The 22,659-nt window shown below is 44.4% G+C and overlaps 1 protein-coding gene across 3 annotated transcripts in view; it reads left to right on the top strand.

The window, feature by feature from the left end:
* GRIN2B (glutamate ionotropic receptor NMDA type subunit 2B) overlaps positions 1–21,526 on the top strand; it is a 220,667-nt gene extending 199,141 nt beyond the window's left edge. For all 3 annotated transcript variants that reach the window (XM_072335356.1, XM_072335347.1, XM_072335338.1), the window contains exon 14: positions 371–21,526. In XM_072335356.1, coding sequence (XP_072191457.1) covers positions 371–2,278 — 1,908 coding nt within the window. In that variant the 3' untranslated portion in view covers positions 2,279–21,526. The remainder of the gene's footprint in view (positions 1–370) is intronic.
* Positions 21,527–22,659: the final 1,133 nt, after the last annotated feature.

Below are 22,659 nucleotides of genomic sequence, written 5' to 3'. Positions count from 1 at the left end.
CCTTCCTCTCATCCATGCAGAATCCTTTGTCTTGATGTTTCCATTCCCAAGGATATTATTTTCCCTATTTGCAATTCTATGTTATACCTACTAAATTTGATTAACTCCTATGGATACTAGCAGTTATTCCTCCATCTCTCAGATACGATATGAAAAAAAAAAAAAAAAAAAAAAAAAAGGAGGATAAATAAAAGGGGAAAGAAAAACTGTGAAGGGCAAGATAGAGTGGCAGAAGAGCTAGGGTTGGAAGTCTGACAGTCTTTTCTGCCCTATAGGAATGTGCTGTTGCTGCATAGGGTGCTTTGCAGCCACGTTTCCTTTTGTGTATTCTTTGCAGGACCACTCAACTTCATGCCTTCTCTCATTTCAGGGTATCTACAGCTGTATTCATGGTGTGGCCATTGAGGAACGCCAGTCAGCAATGAACTCCCCCACAGCAACTATGAACAACACCCATTCCAACATCCTCCGCCTGCTTCGGACAGCCAAGAACATGGCCAACCTATCAGGGGTCAACGGCTCACCACAGAGTGCCCTGGACTTCATCCGCCGCGAATCATCAGTTTATGATATTTCTGAGCACCGCCGCAGCTTCACCCACTCAGACTGTAAGTCCTACAACAACCCCCCATGTGAGGAGAATCTATTTAGTGACTATATTAGTGAGGTGGAGAGGACCTTTGGCAACCTCCAACTGAAGGACAGCAATGTATATCAGGACCACTACCACCACCACCACCGTCCCCACAGCATTGGAAGCACCAGCTCCATCGATGGGCTCTATGACTGTGACAACCCACCTTTCAACGCCCAGTCGCGGTCCATTGGGAAGAAGCCTTTGGACCTGGGGTTGCCCCCTGCCAAGCACAGCCAGCTGGGTGACCTCTATGGCAAGTTCTCCTTCAAGAGTGACCGCTATGGGGGCAGTGGGGCCCATGATGACCTGATCCGCTCAGACGTCTCTGACATTTCCACTCACACAGTCACCTATGGCAACATTGAAGGCAATGCAGCTAAGCGACGGAAGCAGCAGTACAAGGACAGCCTGAAGAAGCGTCCAGCCTCTGCCAAGTCCCGGCGGGAGTTCGATGAGATAGAGTTGGCCTACCGCCGGCGCCCACCCCGCTCGCCCGACCACAAACGCTACTTCAGGGACAAGGAAGGGCTACGGGACTTCTACCTGGACCAGTTTCGGGCCAAGGAAAACTCACCACACTGGGAACATGTGGACCTGACGGATATCTACAAAGAGCGTGGAGATGAGTTTAAGCGGGATGCAGGAGGAGGAGGAAGTGGATCCTGCACAAACAGAGCCCACCATAAGCACGGTTCGGGTGAGTTTGGCGGAAGCAATGAGCACAAGCATGGTGTTGTGAGTGGGGTCCCGGCACCCTGGGAGAAGAATCTCACCAACCTAGACTGGGAGGACCGGTCTGGGGCTAATTTCTGCCGCAGCTGCCCTTCTAAGGTGCATAACTACACGCCATCAGTGGTGGGGCAGAATTCCACTCGCCAGGCCTGCATCCGGTGTGAGGCCTGCAAGAAAGCAGGCAACCTGTATGACATCAGTGAGGACAACTCTCTCCAAGAGCTGGACCAGCCACCTGCCCCTGTGCCCGTGGCCACCAGTGCCACCTCCTCCTCCAAATATCCTCAGAGCCCTTCGAATTCTGCCTCCAAGGTGCAGAAGAAGAACCGCAACAAGCTCCGCCGGCAGCACTCCTACGATACCTTTGTGGACCTGCAAAAGGATGACTCGGCCCTGGCCCCTCGCAGCGTCAGTCTCAAGGACAAGGGTCGCTTTTTGGAGGGGAGCCCCTACGCCCACATGTTTGAGATGCCAGCCAGTGAGACCACCTTTGCCAACAACAAGTCCTCAGTGCCCGCCACCAGCTACCACCACCACAACAACCCCGGCAGCAGCGGGGGGTACATGCTCAGCAAGTCGCTCTACCCTGACAGGGTCACCCAAAACCCTTTCATCCCCACTTTTGGGGATGACCAATGCTTGCTCCACGGCAGCAAATCTTATTTCTTCAGGCAGCCTGTGGTGGCAGGAGGGCCCAAAGCCAGGCCAGACTTCCGAGCCATCGTTACCACCAACAAGCCGGTGGTCTCAGCCCTTCATGGGGCTGTGCCAGCCCGTTTCCAGAAGGACATCTGTATAGGGAACCAGTCCAACCCCTGTGTGCCTAACAACAAAAACCCCAGGGCTTTCAATGGCTCCAGCAACGGGCATGTTTATGAGAAACTCTCCAGTATTGAGTCTGACGTTTGAGTGAGAGGGAAGGAGTGTGGGGAGGGACTGGGGGTGGATGTGGAGCATGGGAGGGTGGGGTGGGATCAATCCCATCGGCTACTCTCCCTGGTCATCCTTAGTTTGTGGGATACTGGAGTTCTGAGTAGTACAGCATTGGTGACAAGTGCCACCTCTTTGGTTTCCCCTCTTCCTCCTCCTCTTTCCCACCCCTCCCCTTTTATCTCTTTTTCCATGTTCTCTCTCCTCCCATTCTCCTCCATTCCTGGCCATTGCACTTTACAGTGACGTTGGAGTTGGATATCCTCATTCATGATTTCACGAGGAGAAGAAGGCAGGGAAGGGGTGGGATGAGGGGGAGCAATAGTGATTCTAGCATTTCACTCTCGCTGACTCCCAGCAGAGAAAGGCATGTGCATGCACACATGTGGCAGGAGGAGACAGCAGCAGAAGTATAATGAACATGCAGGAAAATATGCTTGTTCAGGCAACTCTTCCTAAAACTGCCTAGAAAAGAGTGATGTTTGAAGATGTGGAGAAAGTGAAGGAGGAATAACATGACTAACTTGATGATGCACTTATATGTTAGGTATAATGAGGTTCTTGTTACATTATTTTGTGAAGACTATGGGGGTTTAGGGCTGAAATATATATATATATATTTGCGTATATGCTGAGAATTTTACGCTGACATTTTGAATTGTTTGCTGGGAGATGTGGGGTGAGAGAGAGAAGGCTTGTTTGCAGGTCTGGTGAGTGGTTTCACTGTGGCTATTACAGGCATTAAGTCTGTGACAGAGCAATGGGAGAGTTGGAAAGGAAATGGGCTTTGAGTCTGGGAGAGCAACCCTTGAATCAGGGGAGCTTCTGGGAGCTCTGTCAGGATGCTGTTTTGCACTGAAATGAAAGGAATTTTGGGGAAGGGAAGCAGGATTGGTTTTTTAGCTACGAATTGCTCACTAATTGTGGTTTACTTCGAGGGTGGGAGCAGTATTTAGTATGGGTTAGCCTATACGCGAGTATATACAATGAATTTATACTTGAAATGTCTGTGGAGAAAGCAAAATAAACTCACAATCCTATAAGGTGTCTGGATAACACACAGTGGAACAGAGCTAAAGAGTAGGGAATGGTGGGGAGTTTTGTCACTGTCTCTTCAGAGGACACCAAGCCTGTTTTGGCATGTTCTTTAGCAAGGAGAGCAGGACAAGAAACATTTTCATCCTTCTGCCCTCCCCACCCTTGGCCAGCAGGATGGAAGAAAAAGAATGGGGTGTCCTCTGCCAATGGTGGCATGGTGCTGGAGAGAGAAAAAAAAAACAACAACAACAACAGAAGCCACATGAAAAGGTTCATGTGGTGGCAGTGGTGTGGGTGGACTGTTTTGATGCCTCCTTGGACATGTGGAAATGGGAAGAGGGTGTTTGCACCCGTGGGAAATACATATGTATATTTACTATTGAATGTACAGGGGAAGTACATAGCTTGTCTTCCTGGCAATGGGTGTGCTTGAATAAAAGCCAGAGAGCACAGGAACTTGTGCTGAGGGCTGAAGACAAGACGTGCAAGGCTGAGATGTGTGTGTACATGTACGTGTGCCTCAGTGTGTGAGAGAGATACTAGCACAAGTGCAAAGCTGGAATAGCCTAGGGTTTCCCATCCCTGCAGTTGTAGTGACAGCTTTCCTGGTGCACATAGTATCAATAGGAATGTTTTTATTTTCCACTGTATCATTTTAGATGCAAGTTAATCTTAACGGAAAGGGAGCAGTGGTAGGAGTGAGAAGTTGAACTCCCTCTTCATATGTCTTCTTTTTCCTGAGGTCAGGCATGGGCCAACATCCTGAGAGATGTGGCAGAGTCCCTCCTGTTTCTACCGAGTGTGTCCCAGTGTCATAATTACCATGGCTCACCAGGGAGCGGGTTGAGAGAACCTTGTGCTAAGGGCGTGGGGACACTCCTGGGGACTGACTGAATGGAGACGGCAGCCCCTCTTGGAGCTGAAAGCCACCTCGCTCGCATTCCTCACCGCACCCTGGTTGATTTTATCTTATCTTGCTCTTCTTAAGCCAACAGAAGGCCTTTTATTTATTTACCTATTTATTTTATTTATTTTTTAGAGCTGGGGTGGGGGGAGGGTGGGATTTGCCTGTGAGGTCAAAGAGTGTGAGGAGAGGGTGGGCAAGGTCTGTGAAGGGGACATTTTCTTAGATTTCACTGAGGAAATTGAGGAGGGAAGAGGGGGAGAGTCTTTGTAATGCCACCCCTTAGTCTTTGGGGTAAGGGAACTTCTTATTCTTTCCCTCTTCTCTCATTACAAAGACAAAAAGGTTAAAAAAAAAAAAAAAAAGAAAAAAAAGAAAAAAAAAAAAAAAAGAAAAAAAAAGAAAAGAAACCAAACAAATTAACAGAGCGATCTGCAATCCAGAATACACAGCAGCTTGTCAGATGCCTCTGACAGCGGCCACTAAGAAGGCGTTCCTTTCATTTGTAAATATTTCTTTTTTATTGCGTTTTTGTATAAATTGGTGTTTCTCTTCTCGTGAATATTCAGGTCGTGGGGTGGGAGGGAGGGGAGTTTGTTTCTGTTCTGTTTGTTTTCTACGACTTTTCAGGCTGCGTTTTTGGAAGCGGTTTACGCGGGTCGAGGCCGTATGAATGAGGAAGAGAGAGAGCGAGAGAGAGAGAGAGGAAAAAAAAACAAACAAACACGTGTGTTGTGTACCCCTAGGCCCCCTGTATCGCCCTGTCACCTTATCTTCATGAATGGAAGACGCCGGAACGTCACTTCAAGCCTTGCCAGCAGGGTTTCATGTTTTGATGGGAACACCCCCAATTCCTTTTTGCATATAAACTCTCTGTACCAGCATCTCTCTGTGGAGTTTGAGCCTCAAGGCACTACGCTGTCTTGGTAGTGGTGGGGTGAACCATCAAGTTGGCCGCTCAGGTTGGACCATCACTTGACATTAAGAGACTTCTCCAATGCTACATTGGTTTAGAAATCTTGGACCTGGGAAAGCTCGTGAGAATTTCTGGTTATTTCCTAAGGGCTTGGGGGGGAACTTGACAGCTGGCAAGGGCAGCTAATCTCATTGGTGGTTATTTCAGTACTTTACGTCCCTCCCCACCTGGAACAAGAAAACCTGGAGGGTGGCTCTGCAGGGAAATTAAGCCGAAAACAAACCAAAAAGAAGTTAATGGAACTTTTTTCAAATCTCTTCTTAAAGGTTCTGATTTATGTGTTCCAGGGCGAAAGTTGGTTCGTATTTTCTCCAAACTGGTCTGTCCCTTGTTCCACTGATTGGCAAATAATAGTTTGCCAAAATCATTATCTAGTGTTGATACTGTGTAGCACTGTTAACACTGGGAGTGCTCTGCAAATATTAACTGTGCCACAAACCACTCAAATGAATGCTCTAGGGCAACCAGAAAAGAACTGGAAATTCTGAACTGAACCACTGGTCTAACTACAGGAGTCTGGTGTATTGCCTTCTCCCACAATAAATTAGGCCATGTGTCCATCAGGTTATTCCTTTCTCTATAAGTGATCTTTTCTGGTTGCTTTGTTTAATTTAGTTCTGACAGGTCAACAAATTTTGGAACAGAGGTGAAGGGGAGGGGCTGGGAGGGGGGAGGGTGTAATTCATAATCCAGAAAATAAACCAATGATGTTATTAAACTCTGATTATATATTTAGAATTTTAGATTTGGTGTATTTTCATTCTAAGTATTCTAAGTGAATCAATCAGGTAATATTAGCAGCAGGTGTTGTCTATACTAGAATACCACCCCTGTGCTGTTTATTACCTGTCTTGAAAAGAATGGGATTTCATACCAGAGCCTGACAAAATTCCACATCTCCTCACTTGCCATTTCCCTCTGTCTCCTGTAGAAACACCAGTATTTTCTGGGGGCAGTGGCTGGGATCGTTTCCCCTTTCTGAACATTTCTGCACGCATGAATAATGATCAAAAATCATTGCATCCTCTACAGGTGTGTGACTTCTACTGTATATTTGCAGCCAGCCTCCTGGGAAAGATTAGGCGCTTTTGGTAATGATTCTGACATTTGCCTCCTCTATCTAGTTCTAGGCATGGCTCTCTGAGAGGTATTTCCATGAGCCGCGTTGTTCTGAAGTGATACCGGAATGTAGGTACTCAGATGAAGGAGGATTTGTATGAAGGAGATGGAGAAAATACTTAAAAAAATAAAAAAATCAGGAGTGTGCCATGCACAGTGGAATGCATCTGGCAGGTAGATCTTGCAGCCATGGATCTCCTCATCATAAACCTTCTTGGGGAATTCACACCAGCTTTTTACTGTGGCGCAACGAAACATGTGCTGGTGTAGCAGTCCTGTCTCCCATCATGCCTTCCATGGAGGGCACAATCAGAACTCACCTTATCACCTCATAAATAGGAAAGAGGAGCTGCAGTCAGAACTTGTTATCAGTGGAGATAATGAAGCACACCGGCCCCACCTCCTCAGTTAAAAAAAAAAAACAAAACAAACATCCTGTTATCTTTGATATCCAGCATACGTCATCAGAACTCTCCAGGTGAGAACCCCAGTATGTTCAAAATGCTCAGCAATATGCAAGCGTGAGCTTTGCCCGTAGGGAATTGCTATTTCAATTTCTAGCGCATGGGGAGGAAGGTTCCTTTGTGTGGTCCTGAAAGATTTGGTGGAGGAGTTAAGAAATGCCAAGATGGCCCTCTTTGCTTCTGACTTCTTCAGTATGCATACTGATGCTGAGCTACTCACTCCAAGAAGACACTAGCATCCATCTTGAATAAAGCCCTTTTGTACCTTCAAATCAGGGTTGTTTCTCAAAGCAACATTGTCAGCAAAGGAGAGAGGGGGAGATGTAGACTATAGATGATGGTGGTGGCAGGTTAGAGTGATCAGAGATACCTCAGGGATCTTTATAGGCAAGTCTTTGCTTTAGAGCTTTCTATCAAATGTGACATATCCTCCCACCTCCATTGCTTATCAACAGATGGAAGCAAACCTGGGAACACAGCCAATGATCAGACTTAGGCCTTTCACACATCCTCCACTCCAGTCAAGCAACCTTTGATGAGCTCTTCCTGTGGAGAAGGGTGGGAGGTTGCACTTCCCATGTATTTTTGGTTGCCAAAACGACAAGAAAAAGAGGAGGAGATAAAAATGAGTGTTGATGAAGGGACTTTGCGCTGACTCTTTGTGCTGCTTCTCTAAGGATTTTCACTTCACCCTTCCTGCTCAATTCAAGCTGGCAAAGGATAGGGTCCAATTCTGCTGCCTCTCTGTGGCAAATGCCTAGCAGAAGCCTCTGGGAGCCACGTGTGAGAAAGGAACTGGATTGCTGGCAACATATGGGGACAGACTCCAAGCCACAATCCCTGTCTGCACCCACTCTTTCCCATAAGTGCTTCCCTGCTGCTGAACACACCTGGCGTGTCCACCTGGAACACACCTACCATGCTGCTGGATGCTGCAGGGCACATTGAGATAGTAACTAGTGGGACTTGATTGTTGTCCCCACAAGGGCTTATTTTCAATTTGCAGCCAAATAGATTTCCAAGCCATAGACCCTCGCTGCATTCACCCACCTATATACCTGTATCTCCCTCCCTCCTCCCCCCTCAAAAGGCAAACTGGGGCGCTGACTGTCTCATTGGCAATATGAATGCTATTGCTTCATCCTCATCACGGGCTCTCTGGACCTCCCTGGTGCTGACTGCAGACAGACCTGGGTGTCTGCCATTAGAACGGTAACAACTACAACAACAACAACAAAAACCCACTTTGTGATTGGCTTTGAGTTCTTTCTTCATCTCTTCTGCATTCCCAAATTCCATTTGAGTGAATTCTGGCACCCTTCTGTCACTGCTGACAGCAAAAAGGACACAGCGTGAATCTGCCTGTGTATGAAAAAGGCAGTAAAACTGTGTATCAGAGAGCAGGACTCAGGTCTGCCAATGCCAAGGGTACAGTTTCCTGGTGCTGAGGTAAAGGAAGGCCTCTGCATTGTGTTAGTAGCTACACATCTTTTACTCTGCTGGCTTCCTGCCATTCAAGGCTAACAGCAAGCACTGGTATGCACTCCAACAGGTCAGACAAATTCCATACTGTGGGGCGGGGGTTCCTCTGGGCATGTGCACACATATGAAATGTATTGGGGAAATGAAACACATGTGAACAAGCCTGGCACAGCAGGAAGCTGTGAGGCTTGTGCACTTGTACGCACATACATACACACACACGGTACATTGCAGTACGCTTAATTACTCTGTCCCACGGTGCGTTTTTGCCAAGTAGAAACAACGCGATCTTTCCTATGATTCTGCTGGTAGTTATTTAATTTATGTTTTCACTTTGTGACTTTTACATCATCTGCTTTCTTGACTGCAGCATTATTGTGTAAATATAAATGTATATATGTACAGAAACTAACTCAAGCAATTATATTCAGGTTGGGGAAAGGGTGGTTTTTATATCTGTACAGTATTTCCTTATTAAATAATGGCATGGGGGGGGGAGGGGAGGGACTGGGAAAGTTAACTTCTAAGTTGTGGTTTTATTGGTCTGTGGTGTTTGAAGTTGTTTCAGTGGTTGCTTTTGCTGGTTCGGAAAGTTTATCTGGATGTTATATGTGTGTGCCAAGAAAGGGTCCCCAGACAGGGGAGGTTTGGGATTTGGTGAGGGGTGGTGGGTAGCAGAGGGTGTTAATAATTTCCTGTAATAAAAGCAGTGTTGATTGCTAGGGATTGTTTGTGTGAGGCACAGGGCTGTTTCCTTCTCTATGTGCTTTGCTTTTTGATTGCTTTCTCTTCCCTGGTCCCTGTTGTACTCTCTCTTAGATGTCAGCAGACTACATTTGTTACTACAGGGATCTCTCTCTGGACCTTCATTTCCTCCTGACCAACTCGTTTCATCTCCCTCTTTTTATAGCCTTCTCTGTACCAGTGGGAGAGGAGATTAGATGGTACCATCTTGGACCCTCTGTGCCATCCTTACCCACTTTACTTCCTCTGCTTTAGATATTCTCTGTCCTTCCTCCGAGCAGAACCTCATTTTCAGGTGTTCTGATCACTCCAGTTTACTGCCTCATCTCCCTGGCCTCTTATCTACTTTTTTTCCCATCTTACACATCCTGATTCTCCAATTTCATCTCAGCGCCTCTTCCCTCAAGATGACTTATGCTGGCTATTTGCCCACTCTGCCCTTCTTATTACTGTCTTGTTGCTTTGTGTCTTCATTGGACTGTGCAGTGCAGTGCGGAAGAGTGAAGGGCAGGACCCTACTTCTCTCCTGGAAAATTCTAGCCCTAACTAGATCATTAGATTATGATATTTGGTAGCTGGTTTTGACTTCTGTTTCCTTCGCTAAGGTGGAGTTCTACTCTTATCCACTGAAAGAATAAGAAATGATCAGTCTGGCAAATTAATCAGTGCAAGGAAGCAGCAAAATTTCTTTTCTGAGAAAGCCATGAGAGAGAACCGTCCTTCCTTCTTTGGTAGCTGACTGGTGAGTTTAGAGCAGGGGCAGACATAGTTTTTATTCAGTTCTCTATTTCTCACGTCAGGCTCAGTGAAGTCTTTTACTCAGTCAAGCAAGGCTGTTGGAAAGGAGTATGCTATCCTTTAGAAGCATGAGGATCCCTTCCTTTATTGACTAGAGGCCACTGGATTCTAAACACCTATATGATGTTCTGCTGTCGCAAACCTGGGAGTGAGTACCTAGTAGTATTTTGCCCCTTTGAGCCTGATAAGTCAATATATGCTTGTGCCTGACACTAGGTAACTAGGATTTGTATTCTAGCGCCACACCAGTAAGGGAACAGAGTAGCAGCATGGCACGGTAAATGCACGGAGGCAGTGGTAGTGGTTCTAGACAGATGCCAAGACACCTCATTCTCTCCCTTATGGAAAACTTGCATTGGTTCTTCTCAAACCTCCATTGACCCACCATCTCCCAAAGGCTGAGATTACCATCCATGGCACTGGCTGCTCATCCCTGAAGACATCTAAGTCTGCTTGCTGGTCACAATCTGGGAAAAGGTCAGTTAGTCTCTGTGTATGTGTATGTAGTGCCATGACTCTGAGGGTTTGAGCTGTGCTGTATGACAGCTGAAAAGGTTTACTCAGAGGTTATCAAGAGCAGCAGTCTCCTCCTGGATGCTTCTACCAACTCATAGTCGCTCTAAATCTCTGATTTCTGGGTGGGAAAAACCTCAGGAGCTAAATGGAAATGGTGCTTTGCTGAGAGGAATGAGCAGGGTAGATGTACCTCTCATGTACCCTTGCTGTAACCTTGATGTGGCTTTCCCAGTGAGATCCACAGTGGCCACTATACTTGCGGATAAATCACTCATCAATTTGGGAGAAGGTGTGTATTTGAGACTTTCATTTGCTTGACTGTTTGCAGAACTCTAAACACGAATGAAGCCAGAAAACACTGGCCCATCTAATGCTGCCCCTAAGGATGTGCTTCTATATGGCAGCCGTCTCCTTGGGAGTACATTTCATAAATTAGCTTATGGCGAAAACAGTGAATGACTTCTGTCAGTGTCACCAGGCTCCTTTCTGCTTATTCAGTGTGCCACAAACATGACATACCTGCAGCATCTGCAGGGCATCCGGAGAGAATGCATCTGTCCCATAGAACTTCTGTCTAGACCCATGAGCAGTGGCTGGCAAGCCCCATGTCACCTGGAGAAAGATTATACCTGCCTCTGAACAGACATACATTAACTAAAGGGATAAGATGATAGCTTTGTGCTTTCTCCTGCTGCTTTCCTTACAGGCCTTGGAACTAGATCCATCAACACAGGCAGCTAAACTCCTGTGAAAATTGAGGAGCTTTGGGGAAGCTACCAGGGAGTTTAGATGCCTGGAATGTTCTTTGTGGATTTCTTGCTTGTGTGGGCCTCTTCCTGCAACACATTTTTCCAGGACTCATCTCCCAGGAACTCACCTTGCTTGAATATAGCTTTGAGGGGTTCCCTCTGCTTGGGATCACCATGTGTATGTTGCATGCCTGTTGCTACTTGTCTGTATTTCTTGCATGTGTCTATCTGTTGGGGAGCAGGGGTAGGTTCATAGCGGTATGTGTATTTATGCAGCTTGTTCACATTTGTATGTGTGATGCCACAGCCTGTATGTGTGCTTAGGTGTGTACACATATTTGAGCTGAACGAAAAGTGTTTGAAGCCGTATGCTGCTAAAGCCAGGTGATGGGTACCCATATGTACCTTGGCAGTCCTGTTGTTGCTCTTGCTTATCTGGTGAGCCCTGCCATGGCTGCTATGTTAGGACTCTGGGGTACCAGTCTGAATCTATAACAAGACTGGGACACAGGCTCCTCCTGGAGATGGTTTGAATACAGCGTCAGAAACTTATTTCATGCTTTCACTCACTTATGTGCTGAATCCACTGTGCCACATTTTCAAACCATTGTGCCACACTCATTACCTACTTAGGCCTTAACCAGTAGCTGGAGCAGGAAGACAAACCTGCACTGACTGGTAAAGTCAAAAGATGTCTAGCCAATCCTGCCCTGTGACTAAAACAAGAGGCTATCTTGCCTTTCTTTTTGCTGCTTTCCAGGGCAATGCAAACACTGTAATTCCACTTGCAATCAAGCACTAGCCTGCTCTTCCTTGCTTTTGGATCAGATATAGGTGGAATCTGAGTTATGTTAGATTGGTCTCCCATACCCATTTCCTGGAAGAATGTCACAGTTGCTTCTTGTAGCTGTGTAGGGATCTTGCAAATTCCAAGTTCTGGGGCAACTCATTTTCTTCAGAGGAGACCGTATGCAGGAAGGATGGGAGAGAGCAAACCTTCTGCAGCCATCCTCCATCCCATTCATTTCCCAGAGAGATCTCTAAGCCAGTAGCACCAGAGAGAAAAACTTGTTGGGAGGCCCCTACAGTGCCAACCAGAACAGCACTTTAACTGGCCAAACTGCTGACAAGAGACTGCTGTCTTCTGTCAGCAGCCAGAAAAGACAATCAGGACCTGATGAAGAAATGTCATGATTAATCCGATGAGGAAGGAGCAACACCTGGGGACTAGTGCCTCATCTAAAGTCTGCTTCACCAGACTATTAGAGCTGGTGCCATTGGGCCTCATGATGGTTTCCTTTTATTTATATATAACAAAATGTAACATAATGGTTTGTGGCCGCCAGTTACTCCTTCAACCAGATTGCGTCCATTCCCCTCCTTTGCTTTATTCCATGTTCAGCTGCTCTTTCCTCTCCATCACATTGTATCCTGTGCTCTGCCAGGCTTGTGTTTTATGGAAGAGAAGATATATGTCTGTGCGTGTGTGTATATGTACATGTGTATTTATGTATTGTAACTATTACCAACATGCTATACACCTAAAAGCTCCTAGCAAGCTGGAGCCTTCAAGAGGTGCTTGTAGGAAATGACTTCCCCACTAGACAGCAATTAGTGTGGATGTTATCAAAGAAAGCTGCTAGCTTTGGAGGCCTCTTTGCCTGTCTGGGTGCTTTTCTTATCTCTGGAGCAGGCTCTCTCTCACACGTGGTCAGAAATGCAGCAAACTGCTCTTTTTAGCTTTGCATTTTTCAAAATTTCTTATGCGGAAATAATACGTTCCTTGATTATCTGTTGATTTCTTTTGTTTGTTTTTTGTTTGTTTGTTTGTTTTGCAGTCCTTTTAGTGGGAACAGGGAGGTGTTTTCAGCAATACAACTTTCCGAGACCTCAGTTCTGTGCAGTTGTTTGTATGGTTCAGCTGTGTTTGGGGTCTTTCCTTTGTATGTGTTTTCCTGAATGGCAGGGCTATCTTGAAGCATCTCTTTGCCAGTGACCAAGGCTCCATCTGTATTTGGAGACATGGGCTGGTCAACAGAGAAGGCAGCAGCCTTTCAGGAAGTAGTAGCTTTTCATCGACTTCCCTGTGGAGTCACAGAAGGCAAACTAATAAACTGATGCACAGGTGGGTTTTGGTTTGGAGTTGTGGGTTTTCTTGGTACTCTTCCTCTTTTCTTTCCTTTTTTATTTTCTCTGCTTTTCCCTTAGAAACAAGTTTAACTTCCGTGAGCTTTGGGGTGGGAGAAGGCAAGGAAGGAGTCTGACCCCTGGGTCCCTCCCTCCTGACTCCATTTAGAATTGCCATTGTGAGAGAGAGAGAGGCCTTTTTTGGGCAATTTCTATGGTGACAATCAGAGCAGGGGTCTGGTGGCTGCTGAGGGTCCTGGCCTAAAAGCCACGTGTGATCACCTTCTGTCTTGGGGCAGGCTGGAGAGTGGGCTGAGGAGAAAACTCTCACCCACAATTCATAGGAGAGAGGTGGGGGAAAGAAGATAAACAGGCAGAAAGGAGGCCAACAGATTTGTATTGGTCTGAGCCATCCCCGCAGCTCCCTGTTTTGCCTCCTCCTCACACAGGTCTCCTCACGCAGGAGTGAGGCCATGGAGATGGGTAGATGGCTGTGCCTGGGACAGAGCTGTCCAGCGTTGCCTCCAGTGGATAGGGCTGACTCTTGGCTTGGACAATGCCTTTTAGGGCCCAGCAGAGTCTCACAAGCCATGAAGTGTGGGTTAAATGTGGATATCTGTCCAGATATCAATGTCTTGCCACTAGGAGAAAGCCCAGTACCTTCACCCTTTGGCACCTGGAAGTGGCTGCGAGCAGCAGTGGAGGACTGCTGTGTCTACTGGGGTTGGGGCAGGTAGTATCTTCAAAGTTGACAGAGATTAACTCTGGCTGTATTTGATTTCTAACTAATGTACATTTACTTTTGAGAGCACATTTGATTAGCTCAGTCTATCAACCAAAAGGAAAAGGAATACACACCTCTAGTGTAAGTCTTCTACTGCCCAACACTGCTACCTCCTCTTGAGCTGTTGGTATCTTGTGATGAACCTGGCCACCCGTCAAGCTGTTGCACACAGCGGATATTTCCCTATTCGCTTCTGAGACCATCTTTGCCTAAATTTTGCCTCCTCCTCATCCCCTTTGCACACGCACATGCGCGCGCACACACCCACCTCTAGCCACTCCACTGGTGAGAATCAGAGCCACAGAGACATGAGTGCCAAATGACTTTTTGTTTTTCAAGTAAATGATAAAAAATAAGGTTTTGTTTCCTTCTTTCTTTCTCCTTCTTCTCTTTGTTTTTTTAACATATACAAATGTAAAAGGGAACTGACAGCGAATTGGTGGTGGCAAGAGGAAATGGGATGTTTTGTAACCCTAGCTGCAGTTAAAAAAAAAAAAAAGAAAAAAAGAAAGAAATGAAAATACATTAAAAATATTTAAAAAACACAAAAAGGAAAAAAAAAAACTTGAACTATTTTGGAAATATTGTGAATAATTTTTTGATATAAAAACTAATTTTTATGTAGCATGAAAACCACCAAAATAAAATTATCAAGAACAAAAGCTGTGCAGAGGGTGTTTTTGTTTAGTTTTTGAGGGGAAAAAAAGAGAGAGAGAAGCAGTGGTGTATGAGAGAGGGATGCTGCTGCTGTGGCTTTTATGGCAAGATTAACAATATGTGATGTTTTTCTTCAATCTTGAATACTGGAGTTTTGTGATTATGTTAAAAGGAAAAAAAAAAAAGAAGAAAAATCACAACTCATATTTTATATGAAAAGGATTTTTTATCTCTGATAGCTATGGAGAGAGTCTTGAAAATAAGAACTGAATGAATTCCAAAGGCTCAAAAAAAAAAAAAAAATAAAAAAAAAAATAAAATAAAATAAAAGAAGAAAGAAAAAAAATGGCAAATTAAAGTAACTACAAATTGCTTTTGAGTGTCAACAGTGTTCATGAATATTTTTCTACTTGATTTGTCCTTTTCTGAGAAGTGGAGGTTGTGGTATTGAGGAAGCAGGTGTGAAGGAGTTGAGGCACTGAGGAAGGGGCTAGCAAAGTTCCGGGTTTTGTTCTGTGAGGCACAGGAGTTAAGCTGAGAATTCATCACATCTCCTGAGTAAGGGAACAAAGTACTGTGCTTTTACATGGTATATTGGCATTGTCATTCATTCCTTAAAAAGAAAGGTAATACAGGTGTCTTAAAAGAAGCAGTCTGGCCTCTCCCCATTCCAAACAAAACAGTTTGTTCTCTCAGCACTCCAGCCCTTTTTAGAAATGATGGAGATTGTCTGCTCCCCTGAAAGAAGTGATTTGCTCATTCTCTTTGCCTCCTGAGAAGCAATAATATTAGGTACTGGAGCATCAGATGGGTAGCAGTCAAGGAATTGTCACAGCATAGGAGACACTGGTTTCTAGACTCTCCTAGAAGCTGGTTGGTTTTCCTATGCTTTGTGAAGCTTTTGCCATTATATATGTAACTATAAATACAGGTAGTTCTTCCAGTGAGTATCTAGCTATTTACCCTTTGTCCTCTCTCATAGCCCCATCCATTTGCCATCAAATCTTGTCAGTAATTTGTCTTTCTGTGAGGAACAGTATTCCTCTGTGGCCTTCTGGTCATGCATGTAAAGGAAAGGGTGTATTTGTTGCTTCCTTATGGGAAGAAGCTAGCACTGTTCCTTGTGTTATAAACCAGGAGAGTAGAGAAGTCATTATACACAGTGTAGGGGATATTCAGTTTCCTCCACTAACTTGGATATTCCAGGTGCCATTCTTTCAACGAATATGGTATTTTACATCTCTACCCAGTGTGAAATAGATAGGTGTTTGTATTATCAGCTAAGTGTTTCTGTTGTTCCCTCAAATACAGCAAGACAAATCACAGGCTCCCGCTAGCTTTAGCCTAGACAATCACCCTGTGACTGCTGCTCCACCAGCTGCCTCCTATTCATGTGCTTACTATTCCTTTAGCAGAGTCAGGTATCAAGGCAGTAGCAGTAGGGATAGGTAGGAAGAGAATGATGTGAGAGTGTCTATATTCTGCTATGCTAGTGTGCAGCATGTTCACCACCAAGAGAATGTGGCATGGAGTGAGAAAGATTCCCACACCTTCTTTTCTCCTCTATCTGGAAAGCAGTCCATCTCTCTCCTATGGGCATCAGGATGCCCCGTGGAAGATGTAAGGCAGGGGCCAAGAGCACCTGAGGAGCCTCAGCTTCAGTATGGTAAGCGCATCCTGCACATCATAGCCTGGAAATATGTATCTGGGTGGAATACATTTTGAAAGCAAAGGGCCAATATCCTTGTATGTCAAGGTCAGGAGCCTGGAATTTTTTGAGCACTCCAGCAACAGATGCTCTCCTTGAAATACCTCTTTGTCTATCTTAATGTAAGTGCTGCACTGTTTGTTTTCCCTCACAGGTTATTTGCATGGTCCACTGGGAAACCAAGATTCTGTCAGTGGAGAAGAGCTTTCCTATGTGTCTTTTCTGCATCTGAACAAGGGGCCTAAAAACAATTAAAGAAAAGGTTGTAAGTCCTGTACCCATGGAATATTTACTGATGTATTTCACTTACTGAAACAAACAGGTTCAGGGCTTGTCTTTGGCCTTCCACATGTAGGAACTTTTCCAAGGGCATAAATGCACTTCCATAGACTCTAATGATGCTTTTTGTTTTGCTTTGTTTTTTGGTGCAGATACTCCTTTTTTAGCTCTGTCAGCTGAGTTTTGCTGTGTTAAGACACAAGTGGACATATACCATTTGGGACCAAAGAGAACCAGTTGTAATGAACCAGCTACTTCTGCTAGCTTTGCAGCTTCATATTTCTTAGGCTCTAACTGTTCAGATGTTCTCCTTCCTTCACATCAGGTCTCTCTGTGTGCTGCAGTGGCAGCCTGGTTTGCTGTCCCTTCTGACCTTCCCCTTCTTTACATGCAGAGAGTTAGGGCTTCATGGCCACTTTCATACCTGAGGCGTTAGATTAAAATTGGAGAAGCATGACATTTTGGACCTGTCTCTGTGGTTCTCTGATAGTTATCCTCACCAAGGTGAGTGACTGAGGTCTGCCAGCTGCAAGATTAAGCTCTGGATAAGTGATCATCTTTTGGCTGCAAGTTGTTTTTATTCTATTAGAAAGGATATGCACTAGAATGCTAACATGCTTGCTACTCATTCAAGATTTGTATGCAAATTCTTTTGCCTAAGCAAAAGAGAGGAGGCATGTTAACTTCTAGCCTATATCCATTGCCCCCAAAAGAAAATTTCCTGAAAAAGAAGAAAGATAAGCTTCTGTTCTATAGACTCTGTGTATTGTTTTTCAGTGTTGGAATAGGGCAAATATTTGGCTTGTGCTATACAGAGGCACTGTGTTTCCACAGCATTTCACAGTCTAGTTTCTGCTACAAAGGGCAGTGCCACTTTCTCTGCCGTGTTCATTTTGAGAGATGAGCTCCAAGTCCAGAAGTCTCAACACTTTGTGCCTGGGTAGCTTGCATGATATCCTTAATACACCTCCTGGATAGCTGGGGGTGCCTGGACTCAGCAGCACTGAGTACAGAGACGAAATCAATAAATGCTTGCGCAATTTTCAGCAAGTCAGGAAGGATTTTTATAAGCACTCAAGATATCTATTAAAACAAACTCCATCTCATTGAAAGCCAGTAGTACTTAGCTGCTCAGATGCTGATTGAAATTTCTGCTACAAAATCTAAGAGTGTTTATCGTTTTTGAAAATGAATTTATGAAGGAGATGGAGTATTTAATAGTTAGGTAGAGTAACTTAGCTCTCTTATACCTACAAAACTGTAATAATAATCTCAACCAGCAGCTACTCTCAGAGAGGGTCTGGACAGCCCTGATTGGAGCTTAACCTGTGAAGCTGCCCCTGGAAGGTGTGGGAGCCTCTTGCTTGGCATTGGGAAGTGGGTAGGACATGGTCTGGGATTTCTTCAGAAAGGTTCACTTGAGGATGCACATTGCATACAATCAATGATTGGTGGCTTTGGAGCTAATTTTGCGTTGCTTAGAATGACTCCATCTGTAACAATGGTGCTGCTGAAGAGTTGGATAAGGTCAGCATCAGTCATTAATCTGGCAAGTACCAGGTGAAGCAAGATGGTAAACCAGCAAGGTGAAACCCTGACATAAAATTGATCAAAACCATTCAGGTTTTGTTTTCAGATAAGATTTGTCCCTTTGATGCTTTGCTCTGCCATAGTCCTTGCTTCAAAGAGTTTGCAGTTTTGATGCTAAATTAAAATACACTGATATTAGCATTTACAAGTAAATTGACAGATGCCATAGCTTATGTATATTATGCAAATGTCCTGGAATCTTGCATGTATTTGCATCTAATTTTCTAGTGATTAAATGAAACGTGTTAACATTATAGGGGAAAAAATTGAGGTACTCTGTGATCCAGTGTGCTAAGTGACTTGATGTGGTCTATTGCATGAACTATGGTAAAGCCAAGGGGCAGGAGGAAAAGACACCTATTTTCACATATTATATTCCTGGTTGCCGTCTGGAGAAAATAGTGCACAAATCTCTTTGGGATTCAGTTAGAAGCAGTGCAACAAACCTGTGAAGACAGAAATGATTTGAGATTCAGGGACCTCAACCTGAAGAGACATTCAGGGGCTCAGCCTGTTGGATTGGTTTTGTTTGCTTGTCTGTTTTTGTTGTTATTTGGTTGGTTTGTGTTTTTGTTTTGTATTGTCTTGCTTTGAGCTTTGAGCTGCCCTCATGTGGGAACAAGGATTTCTTATCCAGGCAGAGATTTTCCTACCCAGAACAGTGAGGAAGTCAGTATGTGATCCATAAAGGAGCAGAAGGCCACAGCAGGTTTAGCACAGATCACAAATATTCCTGTTATCACTTCTTCATATCTTCTTACCCCTCTAGAGGTCATGAAACGATGACAGTGCTATTTGCAAAGCCATGCCCTGAGCAATCAGATTCTGCTACATGTGAGTTTTCGGGAGAATGATATCTTGCTGTTTGGTTTTCCTGCTTCTCTTCACTTCCTCCATTGAGTGGAGCTGTATTTTTTTTCTCTTTTTCTTTTTTTCCTGATTCAGGGAGGTGCTGGGCAGTACAGACTCTCTAAGACGTGCAGTGCATGGGGCTCAGCCTCTTCTGCTACCTTACAGTGAATTCTCTGAGCTGATCATGTAGGCTCTTCTAGGAATCAAAACACAACTAATTTCCCATCCTTGGAAGCTCACATATCAAGATCGTAGTGTACTATTTACAGGTAGTCCTCTTTTGCTTTTGTCGGGCTGCTAAAAGCTTTCAGCTTTTATAAAGGTCAAGATGTTGCATAGATAACAATTTGCTTATTCAGTTCCACCAGTGTGCAGTAACACCTCAGGCTGCTGTACTGGAGAGGCTTCATCAAGAACCTCTTTGCACCATGCACAGTATACATCCAACTTGGCTTTTCTTGATTGAGATCATCCAAGACAGCCTCACCTGTTTCAAAAGTGACTCAACTTCCCAACCAACTTCTTCTCCGGCTTTGCTTCCAAAGTCTTCAGGATGCTTTGAAGTGCAGACGAACATGCAACTGGACAGTCTGACCTAACATCCTTCCCTTTTCAAAAGGGTAGGCTGATAGAAACACTTTTCCTAAGGCTATAGCTCAGCACAGTACAAGTTCCAGCCTCATAATGACACCAACATTTTAGGTCTGTCTTGCCAGTGCTCCTTTAAATTATGCATACTCTTGCTTACAGACTCACTGCCACTCTTCAAATATTCAAGGGTTCCTTACATTTAATTTTGGGTAGTTTACGCTCTTCAGGGAGGAGGTAGTGTTTTAAAAAGAAGTTGCTGATGGGAAAAGTACTGCTTACATGACTTGCAGAAAGCAGCAATTTGAGTTCTTAAGAACACGCGTGGCTTGGACATGTAAATTTTACTCATTTGCACTTCAAGGGCACATGTACTGCTTTCTCATCAAGTAACATTATCTAAGCTTAATGGTTAATGTCAAGTTTTTATTAACGTTTACAACTGCATTGGGAGATTAATTTGTTTACTTGTATTATGCAAAACTGATTTAAGATTGTGGTTTGCATTTACACACATTTACATAGTGTTTCCTGATTAATACATCATAATGCACTCAAATCATGTGTAAATTACAGGCTCACATCTGCAACATAAACTTAGTTCTGTGCAATGTCATTTTTGACTTGTCTGGCAAAAGCTTTCCATCAGTTTGCAGTTGGAATTGTGATACGGTGCAGAGGGGGGGAGAAGAAGGATCAAAGGTGGCTTATCTGTGGATAAGTCTTTCCTTAGCACCTGTTACTTGCTGATACCTTACAGGCCTGAAACAGAACAGGAGGATGCCAAGGATAACTGGCAACAGGATGAATTTCATGTAATGCTGTGGCCCTGGGGCCATGCTGCTGTGAGCAAGCAGCTTAGGTGACTTGAGGCTTGGGATGACATAGGTGAGCAGTGACAGTAATGAGTGGGAGGGAAAGGAAACTTTGCTGCCCATCACAGCCTTGTTACCTTGGTCTTGACCTCCTGGAAGGACTCTGTTCCCCAGAATACCTCTGGCTGGTAGCACAAGACCAGCCTGTTGGCAAGGAGGGGGGGGGGGAGGTGGAGGTGGAGCAGCGGGGGGTTCAGAGAACAGAACAGCAGTGACCACCATGCACCTGGTGTGGGGCCAAGATGATGACCAAGAAAGGCAGCACCCTTGTACTGAGTGTGGTAGCAAGGGGACACTGTGGATACTTCCCCAGTGTAGTGTCTTCCTAAGGGAAAGCATGGTCAAACTCAGGCTTGCCTCATCTCTCTGAGGCCCTAATCCTATTATCCTTTCTCCACCAGTCACCACCTCATCCTCCTCTTCCCTACACCCTCACCTCCCCCTCTGGTTCTTCTTTCTGTAAATAACTCTTTCTGATTTTGGACAAGCAGGGATCAATGGATTCTGGAGGGGGGAGGCAGAGAAGACACTTGTTTTGTTCTGTTTTCCTTTCTCTCTTGAAGTTTGGTGTTTGAACTTGAAAAAAATAATATATATAAATATATAAATATATATATTTAAGGAAATGGATTTCCTGGAAAACTATGAAAAGAGATGATTTCTCCCCCTCCCCCCCCCTTTGATTTCTCTTGTTTCTCATCGGGGTTTGTTTTCTGGGGAAGAGGGTTTTTGTGAACTGTTGTTCCAGTTCATCATTGTTTAAAGGATGTGGAGGGGAAAAAGAAGAAAAAAAAAAAAAAAAAAAAAAAAAAAAGAAGAAGAAGAAAAAAAAAAGAAGAAAAAGAAAAACCAAGAAAACGTGAAAATCTTTGTGATGTACAAAAAAAAACCTGTAAATAGTCAAAGATACTTTCTCTTTTCTAAAAACAAATTATTTCTGTCACTTTATATTCAAAAATAAAGAAAACTACCACAGAGTATCAGGGTTAAAAAAAATCTGAACCCATATTCAGAACATCTTTTGTTTGTCTTGGTTCATTTTACACTTATCCTGGAGAATGCCTGGGAGTGTTGCACTATATCTGTGATGTTTAAAAAGTCTGAAATGGGGATGAGTTGAAATTGGGATCTAATGTCCCCTGAGAGATGCCTTTCCCCTGGTGTTCACTAGCAGCTGTAGATTGAGCCTGGCATCTTGGGGTCACCTGGCAAGAGTGGATGAAGGAATAACATCCACTGTCTTCACAATCAAGAATACACACTGAGGAAGAGGCATGCATGGGAGACTCTATCCATGGGTTGTATCTCACTTTATACCTACAAGAAACTGGAGGGGGGATGTATACAGAAGGCTAGCATGAAGCTGTTGATAAACTGCTAAAAAAACAACCCGTTGGATTTTGGAGCTGTCTTGAGCTCCTCCAGTCAGGCCAATAAGTGACAAGGCATTAGTACATTTTCTTCAGAAAACGAAGCCCAGGCTGGAGTTACAGTGGAGGAGAGAGTGGCAAAGGTGGTAGGAAAGTCTCCAGTGATGTCAACTCACCTTGGCACCAGCCACAAGAATCATGGCCCATAGTACCACACAGAAGCTAGGGGAAAGGTAGGAGTGAACCTTTGCAGAGGTTGCCCTGGTCAAACCACCAGAAAAGGCCTTGGGTTTATAAAGAAGCACAAAGAAGTAGAAAGTTTTGGAAACAGAGCAGTGTATCACCTTTAATGGTGAGAGGATAGTCAGCCTTTAGATATTTTTAGGGGAACTATAAATAAATAAAATAGACCAGCTGAGCCAGACAGAGGATGTTAGACAACCTGTGGGGTGCAATTAAAAGGGTAGAACACAGCAGAAATACTCAGACATGGCAAGCAAGACTCAGAATAAGAAAGCAGTGTTCATCTGGGGAGGTCTGTAACAGCCGATAGAAGTTAAACATTAATAAATGCAAATAGTTGACAAGGGGAAGGATATATGAAGCAGGGAAGGAAAATCTATGGCTAGTGGATGTAAAGATAAAGAGGTTTATATTTATATAAGCACACCATATGGCAAAAGCAAACAAACAGAAAAACAAAAAACTGTTCTCTATGTATCTACCTCCCTACATATCTA

This window comes from Excalfactoria chinensis, chromosome 1, assembly GCF_039878825.1.
Source record: "Excalfactoria chinensis isolate bCotChi1 chromosome 1, bCotChi1.hap2, whole genome shotgun sequence".
In the NCBI taxonomy this organism is placed as follows: domain Eukaryota; kingdom Metazoa; phylum Chordata; class Aves; order Galliformes; family Phasianidae; genus Excalfactoria; species Excalfactoria chinensis.
This window is presented reverse-complemented; position numbering and strand designations above follow the sequence as displayed.